At 40.7% G+C, this 14,381-nt stretch overlaps 1 protein-coding gene across 5 annotated transcripts in view; it reads left to right on the top strand.

The window, feature by feature from the left end:
* LOC137612995 (1-phosphatidylinositol 4,5-bisphosphate phosphodiesterase beta-4-like) overlaps positions 1–13,015 on the top strand; it is a 60,484-nt gene extending 47,469 nt beyond the window's left edge. For 4 of the 5 annotated variants that reach the window (XM_068341746.1, XM_068341745.1, XM_068341747.1 and 1 more), the window contains 17 exons: positions 576–700; positions 1,856–1,907; positions 2,507–2,609; positions 2,953–3,117; positions 4,471–4,675; positions 5,398–5,486; positions 5,657–5,813; positions 5,897–5,946; positions 6,533–6,598; positions 6,914–7,029; positions 7,169–7,244; positions 7,391–7,566; positions 7,787–7,888; positions 8,003–8,060; positions 8,313–8,399; positions 9,793–9,829; positions 10,527–13,015. In XM_068341746.1, the coding sequence (XP_068197847.1) occupies positions 576–700; positions 1,856–1,907; positions 2,507–2,609; positions 2,953–3,117; positions 4,471–4,675; positions 5,398–5,486; positions 5,657–5,813; positions 5,897–5,946; positions 6,533–6,598; positions 6,914–7,029; positions 7,169–7,244; positions 7,391–7,566; positions 7,787–7,888; positions 8,003–8,060; positions 8,313–8,399; positions 9,793–9,829; positions 10,527–10,603 (1,741 nt within the window). In that variant the 3' untranslated portion in view covers positions 10,604–13,015. The remainder of the gene's footprint in view (positions 1–575; positions 701–1,855; positions 1,908–2,506; positions 2,610–2,952; positions 3,118–4,470; positions 4,676–5,397; positions 5,487–5,656; positions 5,814–5,896; positions 5,947–6,532; positions 6,599–6,913; positions 7,030–7,168; positions 7,245–7,390; positions 7,567–7,786; positions 7,889–8,002; positions 8,061–8,312; positions 8,400–9,792; positions 9,830–10,526) is intronic. The other variant, XM_068341749.1, reaches the window with a different exon arrangement.
* The last annotated feature ends 1,366 nt before the right edge of the window (positions 13,016–14,381 follow it).

A 14,381-nucleotide genomic window follows, 5' to 3' on the forward strand; every position in this document is an offset into this window, starting at 1 on the left:
TTCCAAACCTGAATTAACCACTTTGACCACTTGGGGATAGCAGAATGACACGCATCCTAAATTAATCTGGCAATCTGTCATCCAGGAACAGTTGCTGCTTTTGAACCTATGCAGTTAAGCATCAGCCAACAGATAAACAATGGACTGCAAATTGCTATAAAGCCAATTATATTTCCTTTAATAAACAGTGGAAACTCTCTGATGTTTTATTACCATTACGACTACTTGGGTTCCACTCTTCCTCACTGAGCACAGTTAACTTCACTCAGTTGTGGAATTTATGAGCCAATAAACTCTGAGTTTAACTTCATAGATTGAGGTCACCCAAATAAGAGCATATTTGTTTCCACTCTGCTGTCACAGAAGAATTGAAAGCCTCTGGAGGTAAGTGTGCCTTTTGGACTGTGTGTCTTGGCCAGACACACACACACAGTTTTTCGCTATAACTCTGCATGGTCCAAGCTGTTCACACTAAAAATAGGTGCACACGTCCATAATCACTTCAATGTATACCCACACATGCATTGGAACACACATGCTCTCACTCTTTAAAAAAATCCTTAGTGTCAGTGCAGTTACAACAAGCGTCAGATGAGCCGTATCTATCCCAAAGGGGGTCGGGTGGACTCCAGTAATTACATGCCTCAGATCTTCTGGAACGCTGGCTGCCAGATGGTCTCACTCAACTTCCAGACCCCAGGTACCATAGCACGCAATAATGTTATAATAATTATATTCACAATACACTCTGACCTCACATAAAAATCAAGCCCTAGGTGAAGCCTGCAGTGAACTTCAGATCTGATTTATTCGTTCATCATAAGGAAACTATCATCTATAATTGTTGTTGGGATGATTAAGGAGCTACAAATCAACAACAACATCTTAAACATGCAAGGAATAATTAAGATTTTCCCTATGCATCCCGTTTTTATTCAAAGTGTAGTTTAAACAGTTACTTCACCTGAATTAGTCTATCTAAATTGCTAACAGCTTTGAAAATTCTTCCACCATGCTAATACAATTATTTGACTTTAATTTGCTTTAATTATTGGAGAAAATATTTAACTCGCCAGCAACATGCTGAAGCAGTTTCAATAAAGGCCATTAGCCTCAAGAACTGCGTTCTAATCTAAAAATGTGATTAAAGGAAACTGTTGATTTGACTTACTGTGGATTTGCTCTGGAATCCATAAGCAAAAATGCTGTAAAGACATTGTTTGCTCAATTAAAATTCTCTTCTCACTATACCAAGAAAATATGGTATTTTCACCATTTTCTGTAAAAAATAAATCATGCTCCTCACTGGGTCAAACATCTTTTTTTGTTAATTTACACACTCGTAGATTTTGTACATGTTTGATTTTAGTATCTGTAAGGTTTATGCATGTCGGTTTGCAGCATCAGGTCCTCCTTCTCTATTCCCCCACTTCATCTGTTATGTCTGTTTTACACACAAAGACACAGACACACACACACACTTACACATCTATGCAGTGAATGATGCCTGTTGGAAAACAGCTGCTGCCCCATGGCCAGAGGCAAAAGAGGTTGGACCATATGGCCTGCTGCGAGCGAAGCATGTGCAAGGCTGACCTTCTGTGTTAGAGGGATGAATGGTTAGAGGGGAGACACACAGTGTCAGAAGAAATGTAAAAACTCTGTGCATCGCTCTCCCTCTCTCTCTCTGTATCTCTCTGTTTCTCTCTTTCTCTTCACTCTGTCTCTCTTAGCTAAGAAAGTTTCAAACAACCATAATCAACAGATTTTGAACTTGGGTTTTTTTTAGGTACGATGTTGTGAGAGTCTCATGTTTGTGTCTCTGTCTCCAAACACCTCTCATGTGCGCCCTCAGATCTGGCCATGCAGCTGAACCAAGGGAAGTTTGAGTACAACGGCTCCTGCGGGTGAGAACAGCTCTTCACTCCAGCCCCTCCTGTCTTTTTCTCAATCCCATTCAACCAAACCCACCCTTTTCTACCCCTCTCTGGAGCTCATCAATTAAGGCATGTCACATCTCATTACTGGTTACCAGCGGCGACCACACTAGCTACTGTCTTCCCCAATAGCCAATGAGTTGCTGTGGGGAAGCAAGCTCATCTTTGCCCGCCTCTGAATCTCTCTGCAGTCATCTATCTCTTCCTCTCTCCATCGCTGTCTCCATCCCTCGGTTCTTATATTGTCCCCTAGGGCAGAGATTTTACAGCTAATGCTGGAAATCTCATATGTGGGAAGATCAGGGCTTTTGCAGACACTCATCATTACTAATATCACTTTTCTGAGCCCCAGGTGAAGACACAGTCCTACACAACAAGCCTCAGTAACACCTTTCTCCTAATAGATTATTGGATAATGTGATTGAAACTAAAACTGTCTTGAAAGTACTGTAGTATGTTATTATCAGTATTATCTATTTTACGTTGTGTCAGTTTCCCCACATTTCATCTAAAAGATTGACAGATTTTGAGTGTGTGCAGTTTCCTCATATTTATTGTGTGTCTGTCAGGTACCTCCTGAAACCCGACTTCATGCGGCGGTCAGACAGGACGTTCGACCCTTTCTCAGAGACGCCAGTGGACGGTGTCATCGCTGCAACCTGCAGTGTACAGGTCAGGCCATTCGGACACTATTCATAATGGAAAACAGTTGAAGCCCAGGAATGACAAGTTATAATATGTATAAGTAAATGGAACTATATTCATATGTATGCGAATCGATTCTCTTAACAATTTATCCTGGGAGGAATTTAAGTGCTTTCTTCTTGCTCTGACTTTTGAATATGTACATTAAAAAAAAAAACCTTTCTCATAACTTTACTTCAATTTTTCAGAATTTAACGTAACATCTACGATGACCAGATCAACCCTAGTGAAGAACTTAATAAACCTTTTGAATATTGCTTCTGTAAAATCCTTTAGAAATATTCATACTGACATCCTGGTGTTACTTTAGGTGTTTTCAGGACAGTTCTTGTCAGACAAGAAGATAGGAACATACGTTGAGGTGGACATGTACGGGCTGCCGACAGACACCATCCGGAAAGAGTTCCGCACACGTATGGTCATGAACAACGGACTGAACCCAGCTTACAACGAGGAACCATTCGTCTTCAGAAAGGTAGTAAGAGGGGTGGGAAAAGAGTGACGTTGTATGGGGGGAGATAGAGCATAAAATTATGTAAAACAAAAACACTGAACATTGAACACTAAAAAGTCTGCGCAAATGGCCTTTCTGACCACCACCAGAACAATCACACACATTCACACACCAGTAAGTGGGAATCAAACCGCCAATCCTCTGATCATTGGATGACCTACCCTAAAATAAATTAATAAATGATGATAACAAGGAAGATGAAGGAGGACAAGAAAAAAGCAAAAATAAAAATGAATTGGGGAGCAGTTGAAAATGTAAAAAAATTAACTGGTCAACAGAAGAGGGGAAAAAAAGGAATTTGAGAAAAGGTGACCAAGTGAAAGAGATATTTCTTTTTTCTGTGCTATGGTTCACACAAAAGAAGAAACAAAGGGCAGGAAAGAGACACAAACAGATGAAAAGGGGAGAATGGAGGGGAGAGATTTGAGTCATAGAGAGAGAAAGCTGCTGCTCTCAGCAGAATGAGGAGTCTCTCAGCCATGACTGTGACTCTAGCTTCACACACACCATCAATCACAGCCTGCCGCAGTGCTGCTCTACACACACACACGCACGCATTCACAAACTCACACACAGTGCATCATAAGCCGAGTTGCTAGCGAGACTCGTTTCTCACTCACAACACGGAAACAAATGCCCTCAAATGCTACGACACCTTTTGCCTGCATGCACAGCTCTCTGAAGATGACTCAGAGGGAACGATACAGAGGAAGCACACACATACAGTAACCAAGGCTCCGTTTGCCTAAGCACACACCAGCCATTCATCCCCAGTGAGTATTCTTCGCTCTTATCTCTTAGCTTCCCTTTGTCAAGGTATTAATCATCCTCCTCTTTCCGTTCACTTAACTCCACACATGATGCTAGTTAAGAGTCTCTTTTATTCCCCTGTGGTGCGCACACACACACACATACACTCATACACACACATACAGTATATGCAAGATATGCTGTTCTCCCTGTGTACAGGCCCACGGTGGAGATGGCCTTGTCAGTAAGATACAGTGTGTTGTTATATTATCATGCATTTTTCCTGTATCACATGGCGACCATCCTCTGATAGTGTCCCATTCAGTGTCATCCTTGACCTTCCCCCCTTAGCGACACCTGCTTTAGGTTAAAAACAAGAGCTTCTTACTAGAATTCATGCAAAATAATTTGTCGTTGCTGTGTTCACATCAGAGTTATGAGGACTTCATGAGGACTGACATCAGGGCTGATGACTGACTTTTATTGTCCGCCTCTGCCTTTTTCTTATACTGTGGCCACTTCTCCATCCTATCTTCTATTTCCCTTCATCCCACCCTCCCATAGGTGATCTTACCAGATCTGGCAGTACTGCGCATTGCCGTCTATGACGACAACAACAAGCTGATTGGCCAGCGGATCCTTCCTCTGGATGGCCTGCAGGCTGGCTACCGTCACATCTCGCTGAGGAACGAAGGAAACAAGCCCCTGTCTTTGCCCACCATCTTCTGCCAAATCATCCTCAAAACCTACGTGCCGGACGGTTTTGGAGGTGACTTGGATGAGCACACACAAATACTTGTAAACACACACACGTACATAGAAAACATTCATAAAACGTCATGCATGTATATGTGGCTATGAGCTTCGGTGTTGAAGTGCAGACTTACATTATTTTTACTCATACTTGGTTTTACTACTCAGTTTAGTTGTGGCTGACAATGAAGTTATAGCCTGCAGGAAGTAGAGCAATAAAAGGAAGGCAATGCATCTCTCTCTCCTCCTCACTGACTCTGCCTCGGGTTGGTCTGAACATTCAGAGTAATGGCATGGCGCAAATGATGATGACAGTGAATGTGCAGTATTAGACAGTTTAAAACAGGCAGATGCATACAAATGAGCAGGACGACTGGGATTGTCATTAAATAAAGCCGAGGGGCTTGCACAGAGGAACCATTACTGTAACCATTAGCTCTGTTCTATAAGATCTGCTACAGGAATCAGTTCCTACCAGAGAAACAGCACTGTATGATACTTAAAATAACCCTGTGCTTTACTTCAACCAGTTGTACGCCTCTACCCCAGTCTGCGCTAGTAGACATAGCCAATATAATGAGGCAGTAGGTAATCACGAACAAGCTTTTACACTCGATCTGAAGATTTTTGTGAGTTGAGAGGACTTCAGTATGATGGCTCTTAATTGGGAATTTTCCTGAAATTATTAATCTCCTAAAGTCTGTGGTCTGTTATAAAGATATATTTTGTGTGTTTCAGCAATTGTGGATGCCCTATCAGACCCCAAAAAGTTCTTGACCATTGCAGAAAAAAGAGCTGACCAGATGAAGGCTCTGGGGATTGACACGGTACACATGGCAATAAACACACATATCCAAAGATTCAGTATATAGAACTGGTTTGTACCTGATTAACTGGCCACCAGCAGTTTTAACTCATCTTTAATGAAAATAACAAAAGTAAAGCAGCTCATTATGATGCTGCAATTGCACACTTAAGTCCCTTTTCCCTTGTGTAGAACGACATTGCAGATGTTCCCAGCGGAAGCTCAAAGAATGACAAGAAGGGAAAGGGTAAAGGAGACACTGTGAAGGCCAGTGTGACGCCACAGGCCAGCTCAGACATGGCACAGACATCCAACGCTACCCAAAATAACACAGCGGAATCAAAGAAGGGTAGATTTAATATATATGATTAGTATTATCTACATGCTGGCAAGATGTGTACACATGGTGAAGATCACTTTCCTCTGTTTCAGATACTGCCCTCGTGCCTAATGTCAGCATTGATGACTTAAAACAAATGAAGGTTGGTGTTTCCTGAATTCATAACAGTTGTCTCCAGACATATTAAATATAGCAGTTGGTTACAGAATAGAGTGAAGTATTCTATTATTGTAACAAATGATGTTATGATATTATAATGAATAATTAGTTTAAGAAAAGCTACAAGCTCAGAGACCTAAGTTTGTGATGAGTGGTTGTGATGTCACATTGGAGTTGCATGCAGTAAATAACTGCATATAAAATAATCTGTGATAAAACATAAATAATAAGGAAACAGTTATTCTGTTTGAGGATGAAGAAGGAACTTGATTAAAGGACAGAGACACTTGAATCTGTTGGTGTTAATGTGATGAATATTTAATGAGTAATGTGACAATAACATCATTGTGTTACTGTTGTAGTGTCGTATAATTACATAATAAAATAAGGAATTATCACATAGTTGCAACAGCTTAGTGCCTAAATTGGGCATCTAATAATATTTTGTGTATTCTCTTGGAGAAACTAAACCACTGTAATCAGGCTTCAGTACCAATAATGAGTTGAAAAGGATCAAATTAACCCCTCTACTCAGCTACAGGTAAAAATACATTTTTGCCCCATTGCAGACGTACCTTAAACTGATGAAGAAGCAGCAGAAGGAGCTGAGTGCTTTAAAGAAGAAACATTCAAAGGTGGGTGATTTTTTGAATGCCAAATTCAACTAGCTTAAGTTTATAGTTGTTGTTTTTTAAGTAGTAAATTAATTATCTTGGTCTTGGTATAATAGTGTCCAGAACTATCTGCTGGCTGAATATGAAGAGGCTGACTGGCTCATCGATATATAATTTTTTAAAAGTATTGTGATTTTTAAATTATATCAAGGTTGGATAATTCAGCTGCAATGATTTCGGATCTTTTCTCACATCTACTCAGTTCGGTAGGTGATGTATTGAAAACTCTCACAATTAAAATAAATACTCAAATGATGCACTTTATTTTTTCAAAAGGATCAAAATACAATGCAGAAAGCCCATTGCACCCAGGCGGACAAGATGGTGATCCAGCAAGATAAGGAGAAGACCACCTTGGAGAAGCTACTTGAGAAAGCCATAAAAAAACGAGGGTAGATGAAGACACATTGACTGTTCAAAAAGATGCCACTCATGATAATCAGAATGACACAACTCATGTTTGGGAGAGAAGCACGTCGTCCATATTTGTCTTGACTAGACTGAACTCCTGTGTGTGTGGTTTCCCTGCAGAGAAAACAACTGCCAGGAGCTGAAGAAAGAGACAGAGGATAAAATCCAAACACTGATCACTCATCACAAAACCAAGGTGACATACAAGTTTTTGAACCAAAACCAAAATCCATCACACAAACCTGAAATGCATAAAGATGAAAAGTCTGATGGAGTCACTTCCCTAAGTCATTGCATGATTAGCTTAGAAGTGTGTGTCTGCAATTCGTTTTGTGTGCGCAGGTAAAGGACATCACGGCACAACACACTAAAGAGTGGTCCGAGCTGATCAGCAGTCACAGCAGCGAGGAGCAGGAGATGAAGGACAGCCACGTTACACAGCAGTGTGAACACCTCAAGAAGCTCCTGGCCACCGTCCAGGAACAACAAACCATGCAGCTCAAACTCATCCACGAACGGTGACAACCTAGCACACTCGCGAGCGCACACACACAACCACACACACACACACATACAGACACACCTGGACACCACACACCATACACCACACCCCTGAAGGAACAGCAACCCTTTAATTATCTAGGGTGAAGCTCCAGTCTCATAACTGCTACTTGCAGCTGTTTTAATCCCTGTCAGTGTGCTTTACAACTCTTGTGTCTTCTTGTTCTACACTTTCAGGCAGAGCAAAGAGATGCGAGCCAACCAGGCCAAGATGTCCATGGAGAACGGTAAAGCCATCAGCCAGGACAAGAGCATCAAAAACAAGGCAGAGCGAGAGAGGTGGGTCCACGTGCTGTATTCATCTGTCATCATGGCACTCACCAGGAGAGGTTTATTGGCTGAATGTTGAATTGTTGTTGATTGTATTTTCCTCCTGCGGTTTTTGTTTTGTAGGAGAGTGCGAGAGTTAAACAGCAGCAACACGAAGAAGTTTCTGGATGAGAGGAAAAGGGTAAGACTATCACAGTTTTCTTTTTAAAATATTTAGGTGAAACTATACAGAAAGGACACACACTTTCCGTTTCCTATGCATGAAGTAATGTCTTATTTTGTAAGGAAGTCTATTATTAATTTAATAATTAATATATGTTAATTAATATTTATGTTAAATATACAAGAAAACATTCTTACCAAAGAAAAAAAGACCTTATCGGCAGATAAAAGATCTTTAAATACAAGTGCTTTTTGATGTGGTTGTCTGCAGCTGGCCATGAAGCTTCAGAAGGAGATGGAGCAGCTACAGAAAAACCAGAGAGAACAGGTGGAGAAGTTGGAGAGGTTCAATGAGCAGGTATGACAATAAAGAAAGAAAACGGTCCTTCCAATGAGTATAGTCATTAGTAATATACCAAAGAAATTAATAATTGACTACAGAAATGTATAAAGACATGTATTAAGCACACTTTCTATATAAATCAGAATATCTGTGTTCATAGTCCTCTGGGCTACTCTGGCTTTTTAAGTGCAAATGAAACTCAAGACGGGGGACCAGAGACTGACTTTTATCCCCAGATAGAGGCTGCAGTTTGTGTCGTTTTGTGCCGTAAACTGTAATTAGTTTTGCAGGAGCCGTTCCACATAGCTGCCATCAGTATTGCCTCCAGGGACTCTAAATACAAACTTAAAGTGTAAACCTGAAGTTCTCACTTGCAGTGGTAACTCTACTTACAAAATTAATTGGTTCTGGAAGAAATTTCGTAAGTATAAAATTTCGTAAGTAGAGAATTGTTTTCCATGCAAATGCCCTAATCCGTTCCAAGCCCCCCAAAATTCAGACATAAATGTTTTATAAAGCATAAAAATGCATCAAAACATGTAACAAATACATGTTACAATTAGATTATTACACAATAAAGAGTTGTGCATAATGTAAAAAAAACTTAGAATAGAGTAAAGAATAAAAATGATGGTCATTTACCTTTTAACTGCTGTCCTCATTGTTTTTTGCCCTCTTTGGTTCATGCGATCTTGCCTGTCCATGCCGAACAACAGAGTGAATTCCAGTCCTCCTGTAGATGCATTTCGGCCATATTCTTTGGCGAGATCAACCAAACGCATCCCTTTTTCATGCTTTTCTATTATCCCTTGCTTTGTTTGTATGGAAAAAAAAACTCTTTTCTTTGTCTTTTCTTTTCTTCTTTTCTCCGTCATGTTCTTGGGGTCCATAGCGAATACTCTAAAACATAATATATTTGAAAAATATCAGAGCACCTCATGGGTCGAGGGCTAAATGACGAGGACGCTTCATAGACACCTGTCTAGCTACATACAGAGGTCCCTCTTAGCCAATGGGATGCCAGGCAGATGCTAGATAATAGCCAATGGCAGAGCAGCTATTAGAATGTTGCGTTCAGGAACCTTTGGGAGCTGCGAGTGGCAGCCCATTTTTACCTTTCGTAACTCAAAATTTATTTCGTAACGAGATGCAATATTTTCCTGTAGAGACATTCGTAAGTAGAGGTACCACTGTACTAAGGAAACAAATCCTCTCTGGTGAAGACTCGTTGTTACTAAAAGTTTCTTTACGCAGTAACGACATAGCGTTAATTCTCAATAAAATCCCTTATATTAGTTGTACATATCTCCACCTCACCATTTCACTTTGTCATCTGCCACACTCATTTACCTTACATGTATACACATATTCATTTGTTTTTTAATTTGATTTGCTTCTTCCGGCACAGCTTTTGAAATCACACCATGCAAACAAACAGGTTCAAGGTAGGCATCTCCATCTCACTCAGCTCTACCTCTCACGCCAAATCACTGTCATTACCATCATTGTGTTGCATCATGTTGCCATCATCTGCCTCGCCATTGCTCATTCATTCATGGCTGCATTCAAGTTTCTTTGCCTGTAAATGTAATATTTTCTCTCATGCCCATACTTCTGTCATAAACTAACTTGAGGTGAATCAAAATAAACGAAAGCAGTGGAACAATGCGCAACGGGTCCATGTCTGAGGAGAATGGAAGAGAATCATTTGAGTTTGTGAAATCTCATTCCCACATTTGTAGTCTGCAGATCTCAGTGTGTCAACATTTCCAACTAGCAGCTTGAGTCATTTATCACTGTGACTCACCAGCTATTACTAAGCAAAAACAGCCAGCTCCCAAAGTGCCCCACTGCGCTTTCACTCCTGCTCATAATCATTTACTTTCATGGTTGAACTTTTGTGGCGACCATTAAACATCACTCATACAGAGCATGTGGCTGATTTTACCTGCAAGGAAATGCTCTGAATAGAGGAGAGAACCAGATTCTTTCATACTGGAAAGCTGCATTTATAAGTCCCGATAAAAATTACATTTCTGATTTGGTAAGAAGACTTAGATCCTCTGCAGCTGTTGAACACACACATTTAGTGAGATGGAGCTTCTGCTTGTTAGTCTAACTGTGTTTTCTGCCTCCTGCAAGGCCAAGGACATGCAGCAGATGGTGAAGTTGGAGGAGGAGATGGACCGCAGACCTGCCACAGTGGTGTGAGCAACTGAGACTGATACATAAGCGCACACACACACACACATACACACACACACAGACACGCACACAAACACACAGCAACCCTCCCCACTGGTCAGTTTCTGTATCCGTACCTTTCCCACCAAACTGTATACCACTGAGCCATTTGAGCTTTTCACTGTTAACCAGTTATCAGGAGAGGAAGTGTAACCACGGAGACAAAGCCACAGATTCAGACGCATCCCCTCCTCCACTGTACGCAGACGTAAACTGTCCCCTTTGCTGTTCTCTGCATCCAACGGGCAACACAAGCTGTTGGTGGATGCATGAACAGGAGAGGATAACTGTTCCCCTTTTGACTTGTTTTCTTTTAAATCGGTGTCAGAACTACTGCTCCAGAAACGGTGCGATAGAGGGGAGGAGAATTAAAATTTAATGTCAGTCCAGCACTACATGAATAGGTTTACGAAACACACTGTATGCTACACACCAGTCCTGTTCTGAGCACTTTGTATGTGATTGGCCATCATAGCAAAGGAAAATGTTACAGTGCACTGCTGTGGATTTTCTGTAAGAATGTATTTTATTTTAAATCGCTGTATAAGTAGCAAACACTCTGTCACCTATTCCTGCAGTATAAGTTTGACTGTTGTTGTTCAGCAATGTTGCTGCCCTAGCTAAATCATAAGACTATAAAGGGATCATGACTTATTGTTCACAGTGATTTTTATGACTGGTTTCTGTGTGGGGTTATGCTTCGATTCATGGGATACGCTGAAGAGATTTGTGTAACGGCTGCCCTTCACTTTACGCCACAAAACTCATGTTTGAGTAACATACACACACACACACCACCCCAAACCATTCCTTGTGCTCAATCATTAAAATTTTATGCTCAAAATTATATATACTATGCAAACCAACAAAACCATGACTAATGTATTCCTCTCTTTAATTTCAAGGCATAAAAATACAGGAAAAACAGTCATGATGATAGCAGTAACTGAAAGAATACATGAAATTATGAGTCATCAAACGGAGACAATGATGTGTAAAGACAAATCTAAAAATAGTTTTGAAATATCACAAAGGTATCCAAAATAAAAGTCTAATGGAATTATTATTGGTCATTGCACAAGAGTTTTGCATTATTAACTGTGCCAAATCTGTAAAACACTTTTAAATAAGGAATCCCATCCATTCTTCCATGTTAACTCTGCTGTTGTTGCTTTATTTGACCGGCCGTGTCAGCTTAAGACAGAAATTAAAACCATCTCATCTCCTTCGTATCTCACTTCCTTGTTGAAGGGAAGCGTTCCATTAATAACTTTTGGACTGAATGATCCCAATCTCAGATAGTCACCCTCATTTTTTCCCAGCAGAAATCAGACCAGAGTAAGATCACAGATCTATAACAAAACCTGTCACGCATACGATCCACACTGTGGATTTCAGACGAGACAGGTGTGTTCCTGTCCCAGCCAGATCCACGTTAATGACACTACAGACGGTTGTAGGAAACACTGCTGTACACTGCCCTGGAGGGAAGAATGTGACTATAATGAAGGATTCCTATTGGCCGCTGGCGTGTGTTCATATACGAACGCGTCACGTCGCATGGCGGATGACCAAGATCAGCCATAATGACAAAGGTCATTAGGAACAATAAAACATGGATAAATGAAGCTCTTGGGGGTTAAAGGTGTTTTAAAAATGTTTTCTTTTTCTTTTATTCTGCTGTAATACACATGAAAGGTGGACGGGATGTTTTTGTATATACTGGTATGTATGTCGTCTGTCGTTTAAGGGCTTGGGGTCTGTTGGATGTTGGGGAAAGACATTTTATCAACCACTGGTTTCCTTGTGTCTTCTTTTTGTTTTCAGCCAGCCCTCACTGCACCAACACAGTTTAAAGCTCTCACCACATATCTAGAACAGAGATAAACGAGTAAAAGTGCTTTTAAATTTTATTCCATCGCTTTCAAATGTGCCACTCGGTGTCTGTTAGGAAGTTAAAGCTCTTTTACGAATGATAAAATGCCAAATTAAGGGGTTTATTTATATGAAGATATATATATATAAATAAATAAATGAATATATATTAGATATAATGTGTAGCTTAAAATTATGTTTGTTAGAGGCTTTTTTGCACTAGTTGAATGTTTCTTTTGTGTGATTACATGTAACCTCTGGCTCTCTAGTTTGTCAAGAAAAAGAAGCAGTTTATTTTTGCAGAGCAACGTCACTCATTTGATTTTTTCAGTTTCTACTGTATCTCCTTGTTGTTTTCTATTTGGACTGTAGCTTGTCACCAAACCATTCTGTGTGTGTTTTTGTATTTATATTGTATTGTTGAACTTAAAGCAATGAAAATACTGTTCTCCAGCTCCTTTAATACTGTTTTATAGTATGTGTACCAATAAATCCAGGTGTAAAATGGGACATATAACCATTTGGATCATGTGTGTTGTTTCACTGAATTCATTTTTGTGGGTATTTGGGAGAAAGCATGAATATTTAAGTTGTGTATTTAAAAGGTTTACATTATCAATAGCAGGTATTGACACGCAGTCATGCAACCGTTCATCACAGTGGGATGTTTAGTCACCAGTTCGTGTTTTTGCCTCTGGGAGGCAGCCACGCAGACACAGAACAAGCAAACCACACATATTATGTCCTAACAGAAATAATATGTTTGTGTAAATGAATTTGTTTATTGAATCTTTAGAAAGTTGTCCTGACTAACAGAGATGCCATCAATGGAAACGTGTCAAAGCGTCACAGTCACAGAGCCCCTCAGTGTAAATCCCATCAACCAGTGTGAGGTGAGTTCATCACCCTGAGACACTCTTGATCAGATAGGCTGAAGCTCTTCATTGCTATTAAAAGTGAACTATTTCCATTAGAAGGGGAACAATTACGTATAGGTTGCTTGGCAACTCCGATGCTTCCCTTTCACTATAAAACAGACATGATGGTTTTGTTTAAACAGCATTCGCCCCAGTAAACACTTCCAACCCTGCTCCATGTTCTAAAGAATGATTACAGTGCAGATCAGGAACAGGAACTCAGATCCTCAGGAGGAGATGAACAAGGATTGCAGTTTGGTTCTCGACCAGCTGGATGGAGAAGCAGAGAGCGAACAGACCGCCCTCGTCTCTCCTAGTCTGTTACAGACTCGGTGTGAGTTTGTTGAGCTTCTGCTGCAGAGAGGACCCACCGTGACGCGTCAGGATGGCGCACCGCACTCAGCTGCGCCTGTGAAACCTGGATACAGTTAAGATCCTGGTTCGGGACTGGACAGCGGGTCACTCTCCTGGGGTTGAGTTTCGGGTGAGAGCATTTAAGAGGCTGGGGAAAACTACAAGTTTGACAGAAAAGTTGGACTTTTAGTGAACAAACTTCACCATTCTCAAACCTGTAATGATGCAGAGCATCAGTTGGTTCAAAACTGTACTTGGAAATCGAGTCTACATAAATTCAATACTTTTCACCCCCCTGCCCACCAGAAACTCCTCCAACCAGCGCGCTCTCTTCCCGGGGTATCTTACTGACGCCTGTAGTTGCCAACAAAAGAAAATGAGAAGTAAGTAGGGGAAAAAACATCTAAAGTAGATTTTATGACAGCTGCTACCAAACAGAAAGTAGTCTACCAACCACAATCCTCAGCCTCATCCCTGCGGAGCGCGCACTGGTGCCTTTGCGTAAATCCCAAACTGTGACGAAGCGCGAAGCAGCTTTGTAAAGTTGAACTTACTCATTTTCCCGGACCAACCATTGCCGCCCCTACCAAGACTTTCAACACACTTT

This window comes from Antennarius striatus, chromosome 19 (genome assembly GCF_040054535.1).
Source record: "Antennarius striatus isolate MH-2024 chromosome 19, ASM4005453v1, whole genome shotgun sequence".
NCBI lineage: Eukaryota > Metazoa > Chordata > Actinopteri > Lophiiformes > Antennariidae > Antennarius > Antennarius striatus.